Source organism: Hoplias malabaricus, chromosome 5 (assembly GCF_029633855.1).
Source record: "Hoplias malabaricus isolate fHopMal1 chromosome 5, fHopMal1.hap1, whole genome shotgun sequence".
In the NCBI taxonomy this organism is placed as follows: domain Eukaryota; kingdom Metazoa; phylum Chordata; class Actinopteri; order Characiformes; family Erythrinidae; genus Hoplias; species Hoplias malabaricus.
In genome coordinates this window covers 60,255,543-60,280,772 of record NC_089804.1, presented here as the reverse complement: position 1 = coordinate 60,280,772, position 25,230 = coordinate 60,255,543, and the positions used below count along the sequence as shown (strand labels likewise).

Here is a 25,230-nt window from a genome sequence, read left to right as displayed (position 1 = left end):
AACCAGGAGGACACACAGACACGGGAGCATCCTGAAACACTGGCATCCCTCCGCTCCACCGTCAACAAACCTGAGTGATCGCGAGAAGCGGCGGGACGACAGCACCAGCGTCTCAGTATACTATAATTCCCTGTGTCCATGGACCCCCCGGATCTGCCGCCTTTATCTATGGGGGAGCATTAGCTACCAAATGATAAACTAAACAAATGAGTTTTTACCCTACATTTGAAGATTGCGACTGTTTCTGAGTCCCGAACATTTTCTGGAAGATCATTCCAGAGTCTGGGGGCTTTATAAGAAAAGGCTCTTCCCCCAGCTGAGGCCTTCTGAATTCTGGGAACAACTAAAAATCCAGTATTCTGTGATCTGAGTGAACGTGGAGGCTCATAATAGGACATTGTATCTTGAAGATATTCAGGAGCAAGCCCATGTAGAGCTTTATATGTTAATAACAAAATTTTGTAGTCAATGCGGAATTTAACAGGCAGCCAATGAAGTGATGATAAAACTGGGCTGATATGTTCAAATTTTCTAGTTTTAGTGAGGACCCTAGCTGCAGCATTTTGAACTAGTTGAAGTTTTCTTAAATTGCTGCTGGTGCATCCTGACAGTAGTGCGTTACAGTAGTCAAGCCTTGAAGTAATAAAGGCATGTACTAATGTTTCTGCGTCCTGGAGGGATAAGGCATTTCTAATCTTAGCAATATTGCGAAGATGTAAAAAAGCTGTCCTAGTGATACTACCTATGTGTTGATCAAATGATAAATCCGGGTCAATTATGACACCAAGATTTTTTGCTGCTGAACCAGGTTTAACTGGAAAGTCAGCGAGATTTAAAATTAAATCTGATCATTTATTTCTTGTCACTTTTGGACCCAAAAGCAGGACCTCTGTTTTGTTGCTGTTTAGAAGGAGGAAGTTACGCAACATCCAGCCTTTCACGTCTTTTACACAGTCCTCTATTTTCTTTAATCTGTGTTTGTCATCGGGCTTGGCTGAAATATACAATTGTGTGTCGTCTGCGTAACAGTGAAAGTTAATGTCATGGTTTCTTATAACTGTGCCTAGCGGTAACATGTATAATGTAAATAATAATGGTCCTAAAATAGAGCCTTGTGGAATTCCAAATCTTACTTTAGAATAATTTGAATTTAGATTGTTTACTTTTACGAATTGATAACGTTCCGTTAAGTAAGATTTGAACCATAATAGGGCTGTCCCTGTGATTCCAACCATGTTTTCTAACCTTTCTATGAGAATATTGTGGTCTATTGTATCGAAGGCTGCGCTTAGGTCAAGAAGCACCAACAGGGATACGTGGCCTTGATCAGAGGCAAGAAGAAGATCATTTGTTATCTTGATTAGAGCTGTCTCTGTACTATGATGTTGCCTGAATCCAGATTGGAATTTTTCATATATATGATTCTTATGTAGATATGAACTAAGTTGTTGGGCCACAGCTCTTCTAAGATCTTAGACAGAAATGGCAAATTAGAAATAGGCCTGTAATTAGACAGTGTACTAGCATCAAGATTTGGTTTCTTGATCATATGTTTAATAACTGCTAGGTTAAAAGCTTTGGGTACATGGCCCAGACTAAGCGATGAGTTTACTATAGTTAAAAGAGGATCAATAATAGCTGGTAGTACTTCTTTGAGCAACTTTGTGGGAATTGCGTCAAGTGTGCAAGTTGTACAGTTTGCGGAGGTGATAATCTTCTCTAGTTCTAATTGTGGGAGTGGGTAAAAGGTTTCAAGTCTTTCTTTTACAGTTATATTATGTTTTATTTCATTCACATCAGGTGGCAGCCAGGATGGATTTGATCCTGTGGCTAGAGTTTGTTGTCTAATATTCTCAATTTTATTATTAAAAAAGTCCATAAAATCTTTACTGGTGAGAGTTGCTGGAATTAGTTGTTCAGAACCTGCTTGATTTTTTGTAATTCTAGAAAACACACTAAACAGTGCTCTCGGATTATTTTTATTATGGGAGATCAGCGAGGCCAGATATGCTGAGCGAGCTTTAGTGAGGGCATTTCTATACTCTATAAGGCTGTCCTTCCAGGCAGAATGAAACACTTCAAGCTTGGTTGATCGCCATTTCCGCTCTAGTTTTCGTAATGTTTGTTTTAAAGTACGGGTCTTATCGTTATACCATGGTGCGAGCTTTTTCTGTCTTATACTTTTATGTTTAAGTGGTGCTACCTTTTCTAAAGTAGATCGACAGGTATTTTCTAGGTAGTCAGTTAGTACATCTAGGTCCATTTGGTCTGATGGAGTTGGAACTGGGGTCGATAGTTCTGGTAGGTTTTCTATAAATTGTAGGGCGGTAGATGGTTTTATTATACGCCTTGTAGAATAGCGAGGGTTCTTACATATATTATGGATAAAACGTAGCTCATATGAAATTAAGTAATGATCGGAGATTGCTGAGGATTGCGGTAAGATATTAATTTTGTCAATGTTAAGACCTAGTGTCAGAACTAAGTCTAAAGTGTGGCTGCAGTAGTGTGTAGGCCCTGTTACATTTTGAGTAATACCAATAGAGTCTAAGATTGAGGTAAATGCCTTTTTTAGTGGGTCACTTTCCTTCTCGAAATGGATATTGAAATCTCCTACAATTATAACTTTATGATTGCACACCGCTAGGTTTGTAGCAAAATCGCTGAATTCTTTCAGAAATTCTAAGTAAGGCCCTGGTGGTCTGTAAATGTTGCATAAAGAAAGTGTGTTGGGGGCGGGGCTTCTGTCAACATCTGATGACTTTGTGTTAAATGGCATGTGAACCTCAAAGATGACTGTGTGTGTGTGTGTGTGTGTCCAGCTATTCCCCCTCATTAAATATTCACGAGCACCAGCTGTGCCACTGGGTAAAAATTGAGGGGGTGGTGGGGTAGAAGTGCATTAATCTTTGCCCCACCCCCTCACCCCAGCCCCTCCCCCTCTCTCCTGAGACGAAGGATGGGGAAGGAGACGTAGAGGAGAAAGACAGGAATAGATGAAGACATAAAAGTAGATGAATACCAGACAGGGAATGTACACAAACACACACACACACACACACACACACACACACACACACACACACACACACACTCATTAATGTATAATGGAGCTGTTGGTCTGATGAAGTGACCTTGACTTAAAGCCTGACTGAAAGCAGAACTGAAAAATAACTGACCACAGTAACACAGCACTGACCGATTAACTGACCATGTCTCACACCAAAGGTCAAAGCACTAAACAATGCTGTAAACAAGTAAACAATTACACCATCCCCTTGTTTATATCCCTGTGTTCAGCTTTAGAACTGCAGCTTCAAAGAGAGAGATCAAAGGGAGATGTCTGATCAAAAAAAAACAAAAAAAAAAAAAATCGTCTCTCAAAGTTGTCACTCAAAGGTTCTCAGAGTTCCTGAGATTTCATGGGGGTTCCTCAGAGTTTGCTCTTAGTATTTCAGTGTATTTCTCAGAGTTTCTCTGTTTTGAGAATGTCAGTGGTGTTTCTCTGATTTCTCAGTACGTCTCAGTGTTTCTGAAATTATTTGAAATATTTCTTTATATTTTTCTTTTGAGAATTTTGTGCTATGTCTTTTGGATATGTCTCAGTATTTTTGCATTTCTCAGTGTGTTTCTGTGTGTCAGTGTTTCTCTGTTTCTCAGTATTTCTCTGTGTGCCACTCAATATTTGTATTATGTCTCAATATTTGTCAGCTCGTCTCTGTGTCTGTTTTCCTGTGTCTCAGTATTTCTCAGTATGTCTCAATATTTGTCAGCTTGTCTCTGTGTCTGTTTTCCGGTGTCTCAGTATTTCTCAGTATGTCTCATTATGTCTCAGTGTTTCTCTTTTGTCTGTTGTGTGATTGTAACCCTGACCCTCCTCCCACTCTCACTTTTTACTCCAGTCACTTCCTCTCCGCTTTATTTCCATACTAATCCCTCTTTCCTCTCTCCTCCCCCGCTATCTGTCCATCTAAGGCCAATTTACTGCCCCCCGCCCAGCTGTCTGTCTCCTGCCACACACACACACACACACACACACATCCTCAAACGTCTAGAACCTTCACTGACACTTCACTGAGTGCATGTATATGTGTGTGTATGTATTTATGGGAGTGTGTGCGTATTTATTGCTTTGTGGGGTCAAAATACCACCAGGATACAATTTCTCCAAAAAGTGCAGCTTTTATTTTGAAAAACTGACTGAAGAGAAGCTTATCGTTTGAGTTCTGGGTTTGGTTTGGGTATTGACCTTGTCGGGACCAAAACCCAGGCCTGTGTGTGTGTGTGTGTGTTGGGGGGGGGGGGGGGGGGGTCTCACACCACTCTAGACCACACTTGGCATTGAGCAAGGACAATTCAGTCAGAGAGGGAAAACTGGGGGAGATTTAAGAGATTTATCACAAACAGAGGCACGCACCACACACACACACACAGAGAGTCATAAACAGAGACAGACTACACGTGCACACACACACAGCGTGGTGTATCTTCAGGCTTTTGTGTTTGTAAACACTTCCCACAGCGCTGTTCCTGTCAGCTTCTCTTTATTTGTTTATTTAAGGTGGAATTGTGCCTTGCAGGTGACACACACCCCTAAGGACAGTGACAGATGTGCGTGTGTGTGTGTGTGTGTGTGTGTGTGTGTGTGTGTGTGTGTGTGTGTGTGTGTGAGGAATCCCCTAAGGCAGAGAGAGTCAGGTGATTTCAGAGTGAGGCAGAGGGTGGAAAACACCTCGTCTTTATTCAGGCTTATCACACACAGCCCAGAAATGTGTGTGTGTGTGTGTGTGTGTGTGTGTGTGTTCACTAAAGCATGACTTCATCATCTCCACTCTGCTGAACATAGAGATCTAACACACACACACACGGAGTAAATCTTTTATGGCATTGATTAATAGTCATGTGGTCCGTGTATTTATTGCTTTGTGGGGACCCTAGGCATTGAAAATGAGTAAAATCTCTTCAGATTAAATAGGACGCTCCCGAGCAGCTGCACATGAGTCTGAGCGTGGGCTGCAGAGATATAATTCCTCCCTGCGCTGGTTTGTGGAGCAATGGAACTGTGCTCATGTCCAAAATGAATCTTCTATTATCAGTACCTGACCTCACTAGTGTTTAAAAGGTCGAATGCCATCAAATGGTCACAGCAATGTTGAGATATTGAGTGTAAATCCCTGACAGAGGAGTAGAGACTTATGGCAGTGAAGAGGAACACACTCCTGATTAATGCCTGTGAGTTCAGAAGGAGTAGATGCTGTAAAATTCCTGGCTACATCGTGTGTGTGTGTGTGTGTGTGTGTGTGTGTGTGTGTGTGTGTGTGTGTGTGTGAGGTCGAGAGGTGGTGAGTGACAACAATAGCCTCTTCAATGTGAAGAGAATCAACAACAACAGGGAACAGCATCAAGGGAGGGACTCAGGGGACTCAGGGTAATTACGAGTGTGTGTGTGTGTGTGTGTGTGTGTGTGTGTGTGTAATAAAGAGAGACACATCTGTCAGCTCCGCAGGACATGTCCAGCTCTCAGTCATTCATTAATAACACTGTAGTTCACTAACACACATTTACACACATTTCTCTCTCTCTCTCTCTCTCTCTCTCTCTCACTCTCTCTCTAACTTAGTCAACACACAGCAAACTGACTGGGGTCTTGTTTCACAGTGTGTGTGTTTGTGGGCTGCTGGTTCGGGCCTGGATGCTGCACACTAGTGCATGCGTTCACATTGACGTTAAGTAAGTGGATACTTAGCATGTGGTATATTCAATTAATCAACCAGCTTTAAAAGTCTGAGACGTAAACAACTTGATTAGCGATGGTTTAGCTAATCAGGACAGTGGACCGTGGAGGTGACTGGAACCAGACGTCCTCCTCTAAAAGCCCCTCACAGAAAGTGAGGACAGTAGACGGTGGGGGACAGTGGACAGTGGAGGTGAATGGAGCCAGACGTCCTCCTCTAAAAGCCCCTCACAGAAAGTGAGGACAGTGGACGGTGGGGGACACACGGCTGATCTTTAACTGTAGTTTGGAGCAGGTTGTGGTTTATCAATCCGTTCCTGTTAGACAGGGAGGTCCAGACTTTGTGTCTGCATGTCCCCCTCCACCTCGGGCTCGTCTGATTGGCTGATGGAGCGTCTGCTGGAGCCTTTATCTCTGAGGGGCCAGACCTGATTATCTGTGTTTGTTTTCCTGTGATTTAGATGATGAGATATGACTAATCTGCGAGGCTTGATGGAAAGGTCTGTTTCTATCGATTTGCACTTTAAAAACGACAGGACGGGGAGAGATGGAGAGAGTGAGGGAAGGAGGAAAGCGGAGGAGAAAGGAGAAAAAAGAGGACGGCTGCCTCTCTGGTCTATAAGAGCTATTAGTTTGTATTTAAAGTGGTTTTCAGAGAGGCTCCAAGCTGATCTCTTCTCATCTAATGGAGCTCTGTTGGCCTATTAATCAGTGTGTGTGTGTGTGTGTGTGTGTGTGTGTGTGTTCTCTATAAAATAATCCCTTTATTCTAATAGGAGTGGCCTTGTGATTCCTTGTACTGGCTGTAGGCTTTATGTGCTGGGTAGACTATAATGTATTAAAAGAACACACCGTCTACAGGATATTGCATTGTTCTGCACATTCAGCACATCCCCAGTTCACTCGCTGACTTTAACACAATGCAGTTATGTTTTATGTATAAGTCTTGTTTTTTTTCCCACTGAGTTCAATTTAACTGGATAAACAGTAACTGTGGATCCGCTGAGAGTGGAGCTGGGTTTACAGGGCTGTAGTGGAGGCTAAATGAGCCTAGAGACAGTTTACACCACTTTTTTAAAAATCTTAATTAGTGTAAAATTTCATTGATCTACACCTGAAATCACATCCATTTATTGTCATAAAAATAAACACCTCAGTATTGTCTAGATCTACACATACAAGTGTAAAGGTTCCTTTGTTTAACATTGTCTTTGGTCAACAGTTTAATTATTCCACCTTAAGATTCCACCTTAAATAAATCAAGGTAAACCTTAAGGTCTGCTGTAATCTGTCCAGTGAAATCGTAGCCTTTATTGTGTGTATCTTTAGTTTAACATCATAAACATAGCTTAGCTGCTCGCATTAGCACAAAAACGGCTAGCCTCTGCTAGGCTAACTGCCTCCATGACAACAGTGGAATAATATCAGGGGTGAAATATAATGAAAGTATATTCATGTTCATTAAAAGCAGGGCTGTAGGGGGCTAAACTCTCTCTGTGTGAGTCAGATACATCCTTTCCCCATCACAAGTACAGTGCTAAGCAGCGCAAGGCTTTATTAGCTAACATCACAGATCTGGAGGGTTATGGCCCTTTTCCACTGCATTTTCTCTACTCCATTCTACTCGTCTGTTCCCCTCCTCCACCAGGTGAATCAGGTCCTGGTTCTGGAAGCGGGTTCTTGTTTAGTGGCTCTTCTCTCGTGGTTCAGAGCGAGTCGAGTAGGGACTAAACCGTGGCTTGTAAACCTTGCAGAGCACTGATCGTCCAGAGAGAGTCGTCACTCTACGCCACGCAACGCAGACGACCAGCACCAACTCTCCATCTGTAAAATCTCCAGCTGCAGCAGAGATCACGTTTGTTTTTATCCGACTCACGACGGCAGCTCGTAAAATGACGCCGTGGTCTTTTGAAGAGGTTCAAACGCTCCTTGGATCGGTGGCCGACAAAAGAATCCAGCGAGAGCTGGACGCTGCAACAAGGAAGGAACAAACTCTACTGATCTGTCTGAACTGATGACGGAGCTGTGTTCAGTCCCAAACAACAACAACAACAACAACAACAACACACCGATACACCACGAGTAAACACCGCCACCATTGTTGTGGTTTCCAAAGCCCTCAGTTCCCCTTAGAGACGGGGTTAGAAACGACACCAGGTAGTTACATGAGTGGAAAGTGAATGAACTACCACAGAACAAATGGAGAGTAGAGTGCAGTTGGCACCATGCAATGGAAAAGCACCAGTTAAGATCTGGGATGTATACTTTACGTCCCTGGGGATTTATCCCTCAGAGTTGTTGGTAATATTTGTATTAGTGTGTTTTCCAGAATAAAAGTCTCTGTTAAAATCTGTTTAAGGAGATTAATAATGAGTTATATCCGGTACAGGACAGTAATCTGAGTGGTCCGATGGTGGACAAGCAGTGCTTTACAGTCAGTGGTGTGCCTATTTACTCCAGTGGACCCATATATGCTCACTGTCCAGAAATCAGTGTTCAGTAACATCCAGTTCATTTTGTTTCTTAAAATAATCCTGTCTTCTCTCTCTCTCTCTCTCTCTCTCTCTCTCTCTCTCTCTCTCAGAGAACGGGCGTGGTCCTGAGAATCCGACCTTCCTCATTTACACACGCGCACTCGTCCCTGAGCGCAGTAGTGAGTGTGTGCCTGTGTGTGTCTGTATGAGTGTGTGTGTTTGAGGTGTGTGTGAGCGTGGATGAGAAGAGCGTTTGATGGAAGAGTGAAAAATGCCTAAAGTGAAGTGTCAGCGAGCGGCCGCCAGGGGGCAGCCCTGTAGAGCGTCCTGTCTCCAGCTGCTGCTGTCCACGTATCTTCTGCTGCTCTCTCTGGGACAAAGCCGAGGAGCCATTAATATTCCCAAAGACTGTGAGTACTTCATCTTAGTGTCAATATTAATACGCACTTCCTGAAGTCCTGTGCACTTCCATCACAAATATATGATGCTGCAGAGAGTAATTCTTATTGCAACATTTCATGTGCACTGTGTAATAAAGGACAGGCTTTTCCTCAGGGGCAGAATATATAGTATATTTAAATTCACATGGAGGATATACTGAGCAGCGTCCTGCAGGGGGCGACCAAACGCAGGCAAGGCTCTTCACAGAGGTTCTTACTAGTGACTACATTGTTTATGTTATGTCAATCATTCTGTGATTGACCCCGCCCACTCAGCTCAGACCAGCAGCAGAGAGGGACACTGAAGCTGTACAACTCTATTAAACTCCTTCACTGTACAAATACTTATTCTGATATTTTCTGAAACACTGACGTCACAGAGTGTGTCTGTCTCTGTTTGAAACTCACACAGCTCCTCCCTCCCTCTACAGTGAACTACATCAGTCACAAACTACACTGTACAAACACAGCTCCTCGCTCCCTCTACAGTGAACTACATCAGTCATAAACTACACTGTACACACACAGCTCCTCGCTCCCTCTACAATGAACTACATCAGTCACAAACTACACTGTACACACACAGCTCCTCACTCCCTCTACAGTGAACTACATCAGTCACAAACTACACTGTACACACACAGCTCCTCACTCCCTCTACAGTGAACTGCATCAGTCACAAACTACACTGTACATACACAGCTCCTCGCTCCCTCTACAATAAACTACATCAGTCACAAACTACACTGTACACACACAGCTCCTCACTCCCTCTACAGTGAACTACATCAGTCACAAACTACACTGTACACGCAGAGCTCCTCTCTCCCTCTACAATGAACTATATCAGTCATAAACTACACTGTACACACACAGCTCCTCACTCCCTCTACAATGAACTACATCAGTCACAAACTACACTGTACACACACAGCTCCTCACTCCCTCTACAGTGAACTACATCAGTCACAAACTACACTGTACACACACAGCCCCTCACTCCCTCTACAATAAACAACATCAGTCACAAACTACACTGTACACACACAGCTCCTCGCTCCCTCTACAGTGAACTGCATCAGTCACAAACTACACTGTACACACACAGCTCCTCACTCCCTCTACAGTGAACTACATCAGTCACAAACTACACTGTACACACACAGCCCCTCACTCCCTCTACAATAAACTACATCAGTCATAAACTACACTGTACACACACAGCTCCTCACTCCCTCTACAATGAACTACATCAGTCACAAACTACACTGTACACACACAGCTCCTCACTCCCTCTACAGTGAACTACATCAGTCACAAACTACACTGTACACACACAGCCCCTCACTCCCTCTACAATAAACTACATCAGTCACAAACTACACTGTACACACACAGCTCCTCACTCCCTCTACAATAAACTACATCAGTCACAAACTACACTGTACACACACAGCTCCTCGCTCCCTCTACAGTGAACTGCATCAGTCACAAACTACACTGTACACACACAGCTCCTCACTCCCTCTACAGTGAACTACATCAGTCACAAACTACACTGTACACACACAGCTCCTCACTCCCTCTACAGTGAACTACATCAGTCATAAACTACACTGTACACACACAGCTCCTCGCTCCCTCTACAGTGAACTACATCAGTCACAAACTACACTGTACACGCAGAGCTCCTCGCTCCCTCTACAATGAACTACATCAGTCACAAACTACACTGTACACACACAGCTCCTCACTCCCTCTACAGTGAACTACATCAGTCACAAACTACACTGTACACACACAGCTCCTCACTCCCTCTACAGTGAACTGCATCAGTCACAAACTACACTGTACACACACAGCTCCTCACTCCCTCTACAGTGAACTACATCAGTCACAAACTACACTGTACACACACAGCTCCTCACTCCCTCTACAGTGAACTACATCAGTCATAAACTACACTGTACACACACAGCTCCTCGCTCCCTCTACAGTGAACTACATCAGTCACAAACTACACTGTACACGCAGAGCTCCTCGCTCCCTCTACAATGAACTACATCAGTCACAAACTACACTGTACACACACAGCTCCTCACTCCCTCTACAGTGAACTACATCAGTCACAAACTACACTGTACACACACAGCTCCTCACTCCCTCTACAGTGAACTACATCAGTCATAAACTACACTGTACACACACAGCTCCTCGCTCCCTCTACAGTGAACTACATCAGTCATAAACTACACTGTACACACACAGCTCCTCGCTCCCTCTACAGTGAACTACATCAGTCACAAACTACACTGTACACGCAGAGCTCCTCACTCCCTCTACAATGAACTACATCAGTCACAAACTACACTGTACACACACAGCTCCTCACTCCCTCTACAGTGAACTACATCAGTCACAAACTACACTGTACACACACAGCTCCTCACTCCCTCTACAGTGAACTACATCAGTCATAAACTACACTGTACACACATAGCTTCTCGTTCCCTCTACATTGAACTACATCAGTCACAAACTACACTGTACACACAGCTCCTCACTCCCTCTACATTGAACTACATCAGTCACAAACTACACTGTACACACATAGCTCCTCACTCCCTCTACAGTGAACTACATCAGTCACAAACTACACTGTGCACACACAGCTCCTCACTCCTTCTACAGTGAACTACATCAGTCACAAACTACACTGTACAAACATAGCTCCTCGTTCCCTCTACATTGAACTACATCAGTCACAAACTACACTGTACACATACAGCTCCTCGCTCCCTCAACAGTGAACTACATCAGTCACAAACTACACTGTACACACATAGCTCCTCACTCCCTCTACAGTGAACTACATCAGTCATAAACTACACTGTACACACACAGCTCCTCACTCCCTCTATAGTGAACTACATCAGTCATAAACTACACTGTACACACACAGCACCTCGCTCCCTCTACAGTGAACTACATCAGTCATAAACTACACTGTACACACACAGCTCCTCACTCCCTCTACAGTGAACTACATCAGTCATAAACTACACTGTACACACACAGCTCCTCACTCCCTCTACAGTGAACTACATCAGTCACAAACTACACTGTACACACACAGCTCCTCGCTCCCTCTACAGTGAACTACATCAGTCATAAACTACACTGTACACACAGCTCCTCACTCCCTCTATAGTGAACTACATCAGTCATAAACTACACTGTACACACACAGCACCTCGCTCCCTCTACAGTGAACTACATCAGTCATAAACTACACTGTACACACACTGCGGCTTTAAAGAGTGAATCATGGTCATTAATATTTAATGAAAAGTATCTTTAACTTTGTCTTTTCTCTCCCTCTGCGTTCCTCTGGACTAACAGATGTAATTGATGACCGTAAGTGTTCGGACTTCCTCTGTACCTTGTCTTTCTGGGACTGTTTATTTTCTGATGATGATTTTCTTTGTATTAAAGGTGCAATCATTCATTTTCACCAAGAACAAAAGTGTAAACAATGTTCATGAACACTATTATTTATTATTTCTACATTTTTACAAGACTCTATTTGCTTTGCAATGACTGAAATAATCACTGTATGCTCCACAGAGTGGGGTCTCCACATGGGAACCACCATGTTTAATTACCTCCAGACCTCTAGGTGTCAGGATAATGGCTGGTTTATAGTGTGGAGCAAACAGCTGATTGCGGTGTATAAATATATGCTGTTTTTAATGTTATTTATCATTCTGTAAATTAAATATTGTCTGTATTTGAACCTCATGCAGTCAAGCAGCCTCCAGTGATCACGTTTCAGACAGAGTCCTACACTGTCTTTTACCTGGATGACGTTATGCTGAAATGTGAAGCCATGGGAAACCCTTCCCCCACGTGCGTAACCCCTCCCCCATCATTATAGTAATTATTGAATTTAAGTTACATTCCCAGGAGAGAAGAGACGTAAACACTCTGTTAGAGACAAACCTAGTGTTCAATACTCGTTCACAGTGAGGGTGAATGGAACCAGATATTTCTAACTTTTATTTACATTTTTTGAGACTTTTATTCTGAATATTACAGCTTAACATAAACTACAGTGAAGGGGCAGAGTATGGGAGGGGCCTGGGAGCTCATGGGGGAGTGTCCAGCGTGCTCAGCGGACACAGCAGGCTGTTTTGGCGTTATTAAAGAGATTGTGTGACTGTTTTGTGGATGGCTCAGTTTTGTCACCCCGCCTCTGGTGATGTGAGAGTATATTTTAGAGCTGAAACATTTCAATGTCATAACACATATCAGAAGAAATACCTTGGATTTAATTGGTTTAACAGCATCATGTGACATTGTAGCTCACCTACTGGCTACTGCAGAGGCTCCGCCCTCGCTGTGTGTTTTCAGTGAGCAGCGCAGTGTGGAAACAGAGTGGAAACCAGAAGGATCCTGTAAAATCTGCACAGATGGATGAGGTTTTACTGTGAAGCACTGCATTAGAAATATAACTGAGTCCTGGTTTTACCTCCTCAGTGTTTACATTCAGCTCACAGTCTCTCAGATGATCTACATTTATCAGCGTTTCACTTCACAGAGAGGAATCCACTGGGAACCTGCTGAAGTTCAGCACAGTCAAAGCTTTCACACTCGCTATTAAACCAAGTGGCATCTGTGATGATGTATTCAGGGGGACGACAGCTGCGTTATTTACTAGGGACGTCTCCAGACAACGTGGTCTGAATTTACTGATCACTGGCCAAACAGGACGCTGCTGACAGAGAGTCTGCCCTGACTCAGAGGCTTTTATCAAATTAAACTCCTGCTATTAGTCCTCCTCCTCCTCCTCCTCGGAAAGCTTGGCTTGTGCTGCAGGTAGTGTTAGTGGGTCCAGCAGGGGGTGCTCTTCCTGTGTGGTTCCCAATGCCTGAGTGCAGTGAGGGGGACACTGTACTGAATAAACAGTGCCGTCTTTCAGATCAAAGGGATGACACCGATTTCTGTCTAAATCTGTGAATGGAAATGCGTTTTCACCAAAAACTGAGACAATAGGCATCTTCAGAAGAATGATTAATTTTCCAGGACAGACAGTAAAAAAAGGGAACAATCCCAGGAAAACAAGGACACGTGGCAACACTCGGCACCCTCCACTTTGGGATCCACTGATTTACATGAAGCACATCCTAAGTCTTGCTGATGTTACTGTGGTGATCCAGTGAGAAGAACTTCAGAAGCTTGTGAGAAAATGGCTGTATTCATAGGTGTAGTTTGAGGTGGAGGGGTGAGTGCACTGCACCCCCTACTGACCACAATGTATAGAGTGAAACTGAGAGGGGAGGAAAGGAACAATGGAGTAAACAGAGCCTTTAGATTGGTTGGAGACTATTGTGTAAAATAGAACGGTGTGATGACGTATAATAATAGCTTCAAACAGTGTGTTACTGCAGTGGATTAGAGAATGTTGCTCCTCCCACTGTTTAGTGCGGAGTTTGTGGGCGGAGTCAGTCATATAAAATAAAATCATGGTGCACACTGAAAAATAACTCCTCCCACTTTTGGACTGCTCCTGTTCTTAATGTTATGACTGTTAATGATGATGTTAATATCAGCCAAAAGATTAAGACCACTGCCAGGTGAAGTAACACAGAATGAATTCTGCTGCTCAAACAGAGCTTTTTGTTGTGATTCTCATCTCTCTTTAACCTTGGTCCTCATCCTTCCTTCCTCTAGCTACCGGTGGGTGAAGGATGGAGAGATCTTCAGGGAGGAGTCCCTCGGCCCCTACCACATCACCGCAAATGATGATGAGGATCTGAAGTCTTATCAGGGAAAGTATCGCTGTTATGCCTCCAACGAACTGGGGACGGCCATCTCAGACGTCATCGAGCTCATCACAGAGCGTGAGTCTCTCGTCTGCATTCAGACACTTTCTGATCACCTCACTGACCTTTAGTGACCGAAGGTTGTGTAGAGTGTCTGAAATCCATCTGGGGTTGGGGAAGAAACACTGTATAGACATAAGCATTGTGACACACCTCCTAATTATTGAATTCAGGTGTTTAATTCAGTTTCATTGTCACTGCTGAATATAATCAAGTCTGTAATCTAAAAGCTCATTCAATTCAAGTGTGATACTCTAAATAGGATGCCACCATTACACCAAATCAGTTTGAGATATTTCTTCCTTCCTAGATATTCCATGATCAACCATGAGTGGTGTTATTGAAAAATGGAAGCATTTAGGAACCACAGCAACTCGGCTACAAAGAGTCAGCCCACAGAATGTTACAGGGTACACTTGCAGAGTGCCTAAAAGTTGCTCACGCCCTAACTGCAGAGTTTCAAACCTCATCTGGCATCAACAACAGCACAAAAACTGTGCCAGGAGCTACATGGCATGGGCTTCCATGGCTGAGCAACTGAATGTGCACCATATATCACCAAGTACAATGCCAAGTGTTGGGTGGAATGATGTAAACACTTCCAACTTTGAGGGGGGAAAAATTCAGGGACAACACTTTTCTGCTCTAGCATAACTGTGCCCCTGTGCACAAACCAAGGTCAATAAAGGCATATTTGGCTGAGTTTGATGTGGAAAAACTTGAGGAATAGAACAGAGATTACCAGGTTCTCTCATCCAGTGTCTCATCAGTGTCTGACCTCACAAATACTCTTGTGTGAATGTGCACTATGTAATCTTTTTGAGGAGGATAGGGAACCACTCCCTTCCCTCCCCCTCTGAAAATGAATTACACCGGGGGACCCCCAACAAAAATCACAGCTACAAATTGTGTTCTTCCATAGGAAATGACTGGGCGCGTGTCACTTTGTGGCCTGCTAGTTTGAACAGGGGATTAGTCATCCCAATACTTTTGTCCATATAGTGAACTTTAATTTAGCAAAATTCAAAGCAATAAACTGAAATACATCCTTTTAATTTCACAGTAAAATGAGAGCAGGGACACTCCTGAAAGTTACCACTCTGGAGAGTTTGAGTTTAGATGAGTCTGGATTACTGGACGCTGTCATGTCTCATGATGTGTGTTCAAAAAAAACTGAGAGCATCTTCGGTGCCTGCTGACTCAGCCTCTGTTACCATGGCAACCGTCGCCAGGCAACAGGGGTATGATGACAGCATTCAGCAACACTGTAAAACATGACACAACATGTTTTCACACTCACTGTCAACTCTCTCAGCTCCACTGTCCACTCCGGTCACTTTGTAGTTCTACACTTACACACTGTAGTTCATCTGTTGCTCTGCATACTTTACCCCCCTTTCACCCTAGTCTTCGGCACTCAGGACCCCCACAGAGCAGGTGTGATGTGGTGGTGGATCATTCTCAGCGCTGCAGTGACACTGACGTGGTGGTGGTGTGTTAGTGTGTGTTGTGCTGGTGTAGAGTGGATCAGACACAGCAGTGCTGCTGGAGTTTTTAAACCCCTCAGTGTCTGGACTGAGATGCCCAAACCACTTCAACTGGCTCCTCTCGACGTGGAGGAGCAGCGGCTCCACTCCGAGTCTCTCCCGGATGTCCGAGCTCCTAACCCTGTCTCTAAGGAAGAGTCCAGACATCCTGCGGAGAAAACCCATTTCAGCCGCTTGTACCTGCGATATCATTCTTTCGGTCACTACCCAAAGCTCGTGACCATAGGTGAGGGTTTGGACGTAGATTGAACGGTAAATCGAGAGATTTGCTTTTCTGCTCAGCTCTCTCTTCACCACAACGGACCGGTACAGAGCCCGCATTACTGCTGACGCTGCACCAATCCGCCTGTCAATCTCACGCTCCATCTTTCCCTCACTCGTGAACAAGACCCCGAGGTATTTAAACTCCTCCACTTGAGGCAGGATCTCACTATCAGTTGGACTCTCTTCTCCAGTACCCCTGCATAGACCTTACCGGGGAGGCTGAGGAGTGTGATCCCCCTATAGTTGGAACACACCCTCCGATCCCCCTTTTTAAAAAGGGGAACCACCACCCCAGTCTGCCAGTCCAGAGGCACTGCCCCCGATGTCCACGTGATGTTGCAAAGACGTGTCAACCAGGACAGCCCCACAACATCCAGAGCCTTGAGGAACCCGGCGTGAACCTCATCCACCCCCAGCTGTGCTGGTGGGATTGAGAAGATCCTCGAAGTATTCCTTCCACCGTCTGGTGACGTCCCCAGTCGAGGTCAACAGTTCCCCACCCCCACCATATACAGTGTTGGTGGAAAACTGCTTTCCCCTCCTGAGTCGCCTGACGGGTTTGCCAGAAGCTTCTCGGAGCCGACCGAAAGTTGTTTTCCATGTTCTAACCGAACTCCTCCCACACCCGAGTTTTTGCCTCAGCGACTGCCGAGGCCGCGAGCCGCGAGCCGCTTGGCTCCTCGGTACCTGTCGGCTGCCTCCGGAGTCCCCTGAGCCAACCAGGCTCGATAGGACTCTTTCTTCAGCTTGACAGCCCCCCCTCACCCGGGGTGTCCACCACTGAGTGCGGGGATTGCCACCCTGACAGGCACCGACAACCTTGCAGCCACAGCTCCGTTCAGCCGCCTCAACAATGGAGGTCCGGAACATGGCCCACTCGGACTCAATGTCACCAGCCTCCCCCGGGATGCAGTCGAAGCTCTGCCGGATGTGGGAGATGAAGATCTTTCTGACTGGTTCCTCTGCCAAACGTTCCCAGCAAACCCTCAGCACATGTTTGGGCCTGCCAGGTCTGTCCGGCATCCTCCCCCGCCATCTGATCCAACTCACAACAAGGTGGTGATCAGTTGACAGCTCAGCGCCTCTCTTCACCCGAGTGTCCAGAACATATGGCCGCAGGTCAGATGATACGACTATAAAGTCGATCATCGAAATGCGGCCTAGGGTATCCTGATGCCAGGTGTACTTGTGGACACCCTTATGCTCGAACATGGTGTTCGTAATGGACAAACTGTGACGGGCACAGAAATCAAATAACTGAACACCACTCGGGTTCAGATCAGCGGGGCCGTTCCTCCCAATCACGCCCCTCCAAGTCTCACTTTCATTACCCACGTGAGCATTGAAGTCCCCCAGCAGAACAATGGAGTCCCCTGAATGAGTATTCTCCAGCACCCCCTCTAGGGTCCCCAAGAAGGCATGGTACTCTGAAATGCTGTTCGGTGCATAAGCACAAACAACAGTCAGAGCCCTTTCCCCAACCCGAAGGCGCAGGGAAATTACCCTCTCGTCCACTGGGGTAAACCACAATGTACAGGCGCTAAGCCGGGGGGCTATGAGTAAGCCCACACCTGCCTTACGCCTCTCACCCTGGGCAACTCCAGAGTGAAAGAGCATCCAGCGTCTCTCAAGGAGATTGGTTCCAGAGCCAATACTGTGTGTCGAGGTGAGCCCAACTATATCTAGCCGGTACCTCTCAACCTCGCGCACCAGCTCAGGCTCTTTTCCCACCAGAGAGGTTACGTTCCATGTTCCAAAAGCCAGTTTCAGTAACCGAGGATCAGAACGCCAGGGCCCCCGACCCCAACCGCCACCCGATCCACAATGCACCAGACCCGGATTACTACCTCTCCCACAGGTGGTGGGCCCATGGGAGAGTGGACCCATGTATCTCCTTCGAGCTAAGCCCGACCGGACCCCATAGGTGAAAGTCCGGCCACCAGGCGCTCGCCAAGGAGCCCCTCCCCCAGGCCTGGCTCCAGGGTGAGGCCCCGGTAACCCTGCTCCGGGCAAGGGAGGCTGTGTCCACGCTATTATCTTTTTCATCCGTGTCTTTATGGATCGCTTTTTGTCTGGCCCATCACCTAGGACCAATTTGCCTTGAGAGACCCTACCAGGGGCTATTGCCCCCGACAACATAGCTCCTAGGCTCACACAGGCACGCAAACCCCTCCACCACGTTAAGGTGGTGATCCAAGGAGGAGCCTGCACAGCTAAAGGTTCTGTAAATTCTGATGTCTCATCTTAATTGACGTTGTTGGTGATAAATGTTTGTCCTCCACAGCCATGCCCATCCTGCCGAAAGAGAAGCGAGTGAAGAAGAATGTGAGCGAAGGAGAGAGTGTGGTGCTCCACTGTAACCTTCCGAAAAGTTCAGTGGCCCCCACTATTCACTGGATGGACAAGAGTGAGTTTAACTCCACCTCACGCTTCTGCCACACCCAAATAAGGGGCTCTTTAATGAGCTGGGGATTTAGACCAATGTTAGCATGTAGCATTATTGATAAAGACCTCCTTAATTAGCTGCTGATTCAGAGCAGTGTTAGCTTGTAGCATGTAGCATTTTATATTTTTAATGAGCTGGTGATTCAGAGCAGTGTTAGCTTGTAGCATGTAGCATTTATGATATTTTTAATGAGCTGGTGATTCAGAGCAGTGTTAGTGTCAGGGCGGTGTGAGGAGAAGATCACGGGAAGCGGACACACTCGCTACAACACAGATGATTTATTTAAGCGAAAACACGACAAACGAACTTAACGAGAAACACGAGATAACATTAACGAACAGGAAACCGGGCAAGCTAGATGATCAAACATTTCAAAACACAAACGAAGTAGGGGGTCACGAAAAGGTGTAAGAGAACGAACAGGGAACGAGGAATCAGAAACGAGAAACACTACGAAGAACCATGAGCATGAAACAAATAAAGAAAACAAGCAAACAGACAAAATCAAACTGACCGATCAGGAAGTGAGGGAAGAGGGCTTAAATACATGAACTAACTAGACACACCTGACATGGATAACAAGGGAAACGATGACAAAAGAGGCGGAGGTAAGAGTGAAACGAGGGCGGAGCTAGGAATGACAACAAACAGACAGCCACATGGAAGAGGAAAACAAACCAGAAAGTGTCAAGGTGTGACAGTTAGCTTGTAGCATGTAGCATTTATGATATTTTTAATGAGCTGGTGATTTAGAGCTGTGTTAGCTTGTAGAATGTAGCATTATTAATACAGAGCTCCTTTCTAAAGTTTGTCTTCCTGTGTTTTTTGTTTTGGTTTTGTTTTTCCTCAGAGCTGCTGCATATCAGTCAGAGTGAGCGTGTCACCACTGGTCTGGATGGTAATCTGTTTTTTGCTAACACGCTAGTTAATGACAGCAGAGACGATTACACCTGTCACGCCCAGTACATTGAGGCGAGAACCATTTTACCGAAGGAGCCCATCTCTCTGACCGTTAACCCATGTAAGTATCACAGGTCACAGCACATGGAAACCTTTACAATACTTTAACGTTGCAGTCAGTCATTTTTACCATTAGATTTCTCTAAGCTGTATTCAAAAAAAGCCATTTTCTTTATGAGTCAGACATGATTTCACTGCACTCTAACACACTGTAAAGCCCCGGTCACACAGGTTTTTTTTATTTTGCTTTGTCTAGCGAAGTGGGCATGACTGTGTGCAGGGAACTGTTTTGATTCAGCAGTTTTACGTCAGTGGCTCGGACAGAACACAGACAGTACAGAGAGCAGCAGAGGTCACACAGTCAGAGCAGGACAGAGAGAGGCACTATTGGTAGGAAAAGTTGACACGACATGATGATCAACACTAAGTTTTTCACCTGGCCTGGGTGCAGTGTATTGTAGTGTGTTACAGTCTGTTACAGTGTGTTACAGAGAGTTACAGTGACATACAGTGTGTTGTAGTGTGTTACAGTCTGTTACAGTGTGTTACAGAGAGTTACAGTGACATACAGTGTGTTGTAGTGTGTTACTGTGTGTGATACAGTGTGCTGCAGTGTGTTACAGTGTGCTGTAGTGCGTTATTGTGTGTGATGCAATGTGTTGTGTTGTATTATAGTGTGTTACAGTGAGATACAGTGTGTTGCAGTGTGTTACAGTAAGAAACAGTGTGTTGTAGTGGGTTACAGTGAGAAACAGTGTGTTGTAGTGTGTGATGCAGTGTGTTGTGTTGTATTATAGTGTGTTACAGTGAGAAACAGTATGTTGTAGTGTGTTACAGTGAGAAACAGTGTGTTGTAGTGTGTTACAGTGAGAAACAGTGTGTTGTAGTGTGTGATGCAGTGTGTTGTGTTGTATTATAGTGTGTTACAGTGAGAAACAGTATGTTGTAGTGTGTTACAGTGAGAAACAGTGTGTTGTAGTGTGTTACAGTGAGATACAGTGTGTTGCAGTGTGTTACAGTGAGATACAGTGTGTTGCAGTGTGTTACAGTGAGAAACAGTGTGTTGTAGTGTGTTACTGTGTGTGATGCAGTAGTGTGTTATTGTGTGTGATACAGTTTGTTGTGGTGTGTTATTGTGTGTGTTACAGTGAGATACAGTGTGTTACAGTGATAAACAGTGTGTTGTAGTGTGTTATTGTGTGTGATGCAGTGTGTTGTGTTGTATTATAGTGTGTTACAGTGAGAAACAGTGTGTTGTAGTGTGTTACAGTGAGAAACAGTGTGTTGTAGTGTGTTACAGTGAGAAACAGTATGTTGTAGTGTGTTACAGTGAGAAACAGTGTGTTGTAGTGTGTTACTGTGTGTGATGCAGTGTGTTGTGTTGTATTGTAGTGTGTTACAGTGAGAAACAGTGTGTTGTAGTGTGTTACAGTAAGAAACAGTGTGTTGTAGTGTGTTACAGTGAGAAACAGTGTGTTGTAGTGTGTGATGCAGTGTGTTGTGTTGTATTATAGTGTGTTACAGTGAGAAACAGTATGTTGTAGTGTGTTACAGTGAGAAACAGTGTGTTGTAGTGTGTTACAGTGAGATACAGTGTGTTGCAGTGTGTTACAGTGAGATACAGTGTGTTGCAGTGTGTTACAGTGAGAAACAGTGTGTTGTAGTGTGTTACTGTGTGTGATGCAGTAGTGTGTTATTGTGTGTGATACAGTTTGTTGTGGTGTGTTATTGTGTGTGTTCCAGTGAGATACAGTGTGTTATTTTGTGTGATGCAGTGTGTTATTGTGTGTGATGCAGTGTGTTGTGTTGTATTATAGTGTGTTACAGTGAGAAACAGTGTGTTGTAGTGTGTTACAGTGAGAAACAGTGTGTTGTAGTGTGTTACAGTGAGAAACAGTATGTTGTAGTGTGTTACAGTGAGAAACAGTGTGTTGTAGTGTGTTACTGTGTGTGATGCAGTGTGTTGTGTTGTATTATAGTGTGTTACAGTGAGAAACAGTATGTTGTAGTGTGTTACAGTGAGAAACAGTGTGCTGTAGTGTGTTACAGTGAGATACAGTGTGTTGCAGTGTGTTACAGTGAGATACAGTGTGTTGCAGTGTGTTACAGTGAGAAACAGTGTGTTGTAGTGTGTTACTGTGTGTGATGCAGTAGTGTGTTATTGTGTGTGATACAGTTTGTTGTGGTGTGTTATTGTGTGTGTTACAGTGAGATACAGTGTGTTACAGTGATAAACAGTGTGTTGTAGTGTGTTATTTTGTGTGATGCAGTGTGTTATTGTGTGTGATGCAGTGTGTTGTGTTGTATTATAGTGTGTTACAGTGAGAAACAGTGTGTTGTAGTGTGTTACAGTGAGAAACAGTGTGTTGTAGTGTGTTACAGTGAGAAACAGTATGTTGTAGTGTGTTACAGTGAGAAACAGTGTGTTGTAGTGTGTTACTGTGTGTGATGCAGTGTGTTGTGTTGTATTGTAGTGTGTTACAGTGAGAAACAGTGTGTTGTAGTGTGTTACAGTGAGAAACAGTGTGTTGTAGTGTGTTACAGTGAGAAACAGTATGTTGTAGTGTGTTACAGTGAGAAACAGTGTGTTGTAGTGTGTTACTGTGTGTGATGCAGTGTGTTGTGTTGTATTGTAGTGTGTTACAGTGAGAAACAGTGTGTTGTAGTGTGTTACAGTGAGAAACAGTATGTTGTAGTGTGTTACAGTGAGAAACAGTGTGTTGTAGTGTGTTACTGTGTGTGATGCAGTGTGTTGTGTTGTATTGTAGTGTGTTACAGTGAGAAACAGTGTGTTACAGTGAGAAACAGTGTGTTGTAGTGTGTTACAGTAAGAAACAGTGTGTTACAGTGTGTTGTAGTGTGTTGTAGTGTGTTACAGTGAGAAACAGTGTGTTGTAGTGTGTTACAGTAAGAAACAGTGTGTTACAGTGTGTTGTAGTGTGTTGTAGTGTGTTACTGTGAGAAACAGTGTGTTGTAGTGTGTTACTGTGTGTGATGCAGTGTGTTGTGTTGTATTATAGTGTGTTACAGTGAGATACAGTGTGTTGCAGTGTGTTACAGTGAGAAACAGTGTGTTGTAGTGTGTTACTGTGTGTGATGCAGTGTGTTGTGTTGTATTGTAGTGTGTTACAGTGAGAAACAGTGTGTTGTAGTGTGTTACTGTGTGTGATGCAGTGTGTTGTGTTGTATTGTAGTGTGTTACAGTGAGAAACAGTGTGTTACAGTGAGAAACAGTGTGTTGTAGTGTGTTACAGTAAGAAACAGTGTGTTACAGTGTGTTGTAGTGTGTTGTAGTGTGTTACAGTGAGAAACAGTGTGTTGTAGTGTGTTACAGTAAGAAACAGTGTGTTACAGTGTGTTGTAGTGTGTTGTAGTGTGTTATTGTGTGTGATACAGTAGTGTGTTATTGTGTGTGATACAGTGCATTTTAGTGTGCTGTTGTGTTATTGTGTGTGATACAGTGTGTTGTGGTGTGTTATTGTGTGTGTTACAGTGAGATACAGTGTGTTGTAGTGTGTTATTGTGTGTGATGCAGTGTGTTGTAGTGTTATAGTGTGTTACAGTGAGATACAGTGTGTTGTAGTGTGTTACAGTGAGATACAGTGTGTTGTAGTGTGTTACAGTGAGATACAGTGTGTTGTAGTGTGTTACAGTGAGATACAGTGTGTTGTAGTGTGTTACAGTGAGAAACAGTGTGTTGTAGTGTGTTACAGTGAGATACAGTGTGTTGTAGTGTGTTATTGTGTGTGATACAGTAGTGTGTTATTGTGTGTGATACAGTGCATTTTAGTGTGCTGTTGTGTTATTGTGTGTGATACAGTGTGTTGTGGTGTGTTATTGTGTGTGTTACAGTGAGATACAGTGTGTTGTAGTGTGTTATTGTGTGTGATGCAGTGTGTTGTAGTGTTATAGTGTTTTAGAGTGAGATACAGTGTGTTGTAGTGTGTTACAGTGAGATACAGTGTGTTGTAGTGTGTTACAGTGAGATACAGTGTGTTGTAGTGTGTTACAGTGAGAAACAGTGTGTTGTAGTGTGTTACAGTGAGATACAGTGTGTTGTAGTGTGTTACAGTGAGAAACAGTGTGTTGTAGTGTGTTGAAGTGTTGTGAAGTTGTGTTATTCTGTCTTTCATGTGAAACCACAGCTCCTCATAAGACAGTGCTCAGAATATTATTATAGTGTTTATTATAAAAACACTGTGTAGGGGCTGTGTGTGTGTCTGCCTGACTGTCTGCCTGACGTCTTGAGAGATGGTCTGCCCCCTTCCCCCCAGAGGTGTGTCCGGTTGCTTTTGGAAAGGGATTATTGGAATATTTCCCTCTGATCTTCACTTTAATCTTTGGATATGGTCCAGTTGGGCAGCAGACAGCCGTCCAGCCGCCGTAACTCTCTCTTCCTGAATACAGCGCTGGTTATTCCGTGTTTACGCTCTGACTCCTGTTCTGTTTATGAGGCGTCAGCAACTACACCATGAACCAAACCCATCGCCGACTCTTTAGTTTTATGCAAAAATTTAAAAACATTGTTTTTCTTGTGAAATTTCCAGTAAGTTTGATGTGTCACATGACCCTCTTCCCATTGAAAAAACAAAAGTTGGATCCAAAATGGCCGACTTCAAAATGGTTGCCCCCCCCCCCCCCTCTCATATACTAATGTGCCACAAACAGGAAGTAAATATCACAAACCATTCCCATTTTATTAAGGTGTATTTATATAAATGGCCCATCCTGTGAGCTCCTTATAATAATACCTTCGGTTGGGAGCACAGACAGAAAGTCACAGTGGCTTTTAACCTCTGTCCTCTGTGGAATGAACAGGAATATAATGAACATATCGACTGCTTTGTGCTCCACACTCCGATCTGAATCAGCTCTCATGCTTTTTCAGAAATAAAACAGCGCCTCCAACAGGACAGAAAGCCCTGTGTATTATTCCTACAGTTATAGGTGAGGTCTGAATCTTCTCTGATTGATTTCACTGTGCTCAGTGTGAACATGTTTGCCCTGGGACTCCTCTATCACTAGGGGGCCTGCAGGTAGAGGCTAATGGTGTACAGCGCCTCCTGCTGCTTGTATCGCATGAAGGATCGCCATCGTGATGATCTGCTGTCTAGTTTGACTCAGATGTGTAATCTGGTTCTGAGTGCGCCCTGGTGGTCAAACACAATAAATAAAAATGTTTGCAGTGAGTAACAAGTAAAAAGATTTTTTTCTGCTGTGAAAATGGTGATCTTCTGCTGATTGTGGGCCACTTACTCTACACTTTGCGAAAAGTGACGGATGATCACTGTTTTTATGTTTTTTTATGTGTTAAAGAATGTTAAGAGTTAAAGTAATATTAAAGGCGCAATCGAAGCTGGATGTGTAAACAAGGCCTGACCCACGTGTGGGACCCAGTCTATGGAGCATAAGGCGCTCCTTGTTTTCATGCCATTTGTGTGTTGTAGAAAACATTTTTAAATGTTTTTAATGGTGTGCTG

At 44.2% G+C, this 25,230-nt stretch overlaps 1 protein-coding gene across 1 annotated transcript in view; it reads left to right on the top strand.

Annotated features, from left to right (window-relative positions):
- The first annotated feature begins 8,336 nt into the window (after positions 1-8,336).
- l1camb (L1 cell adhesion molecule, paralog b) overlaps positions 8,337-25,230 on the top strand; it is a 49,905-nt gene continuing 33,011 nt past the window's right edge. The window contains exons 1-6 of the mRNA XM_066670490.1: positions 8,337-8,618; positions 12,051-12,065; positions 12,455-12,557; positions 14,382-14,551; positions 18,629-18,751; positions 19,641-19,811. Coding sequence (XP_066526587.1) covers positions 8,480-8,618; positions 12,051-12,065; positions 12,455-12,557; positions 14,382-14,551; positions 18,629-18,751; positions 19,641-19,811 — 721 coding nt within the window. The 5' untranslated portion in view covers positions 8,337-8,479. The remainder of the gene's footprint in view (positions 8,619-12,050; positions 12,066-12,454; positions 12,558-14,381; positions 14,552-18,628; positions 18,752-19,640; positions 19,812-25,230) is intronic.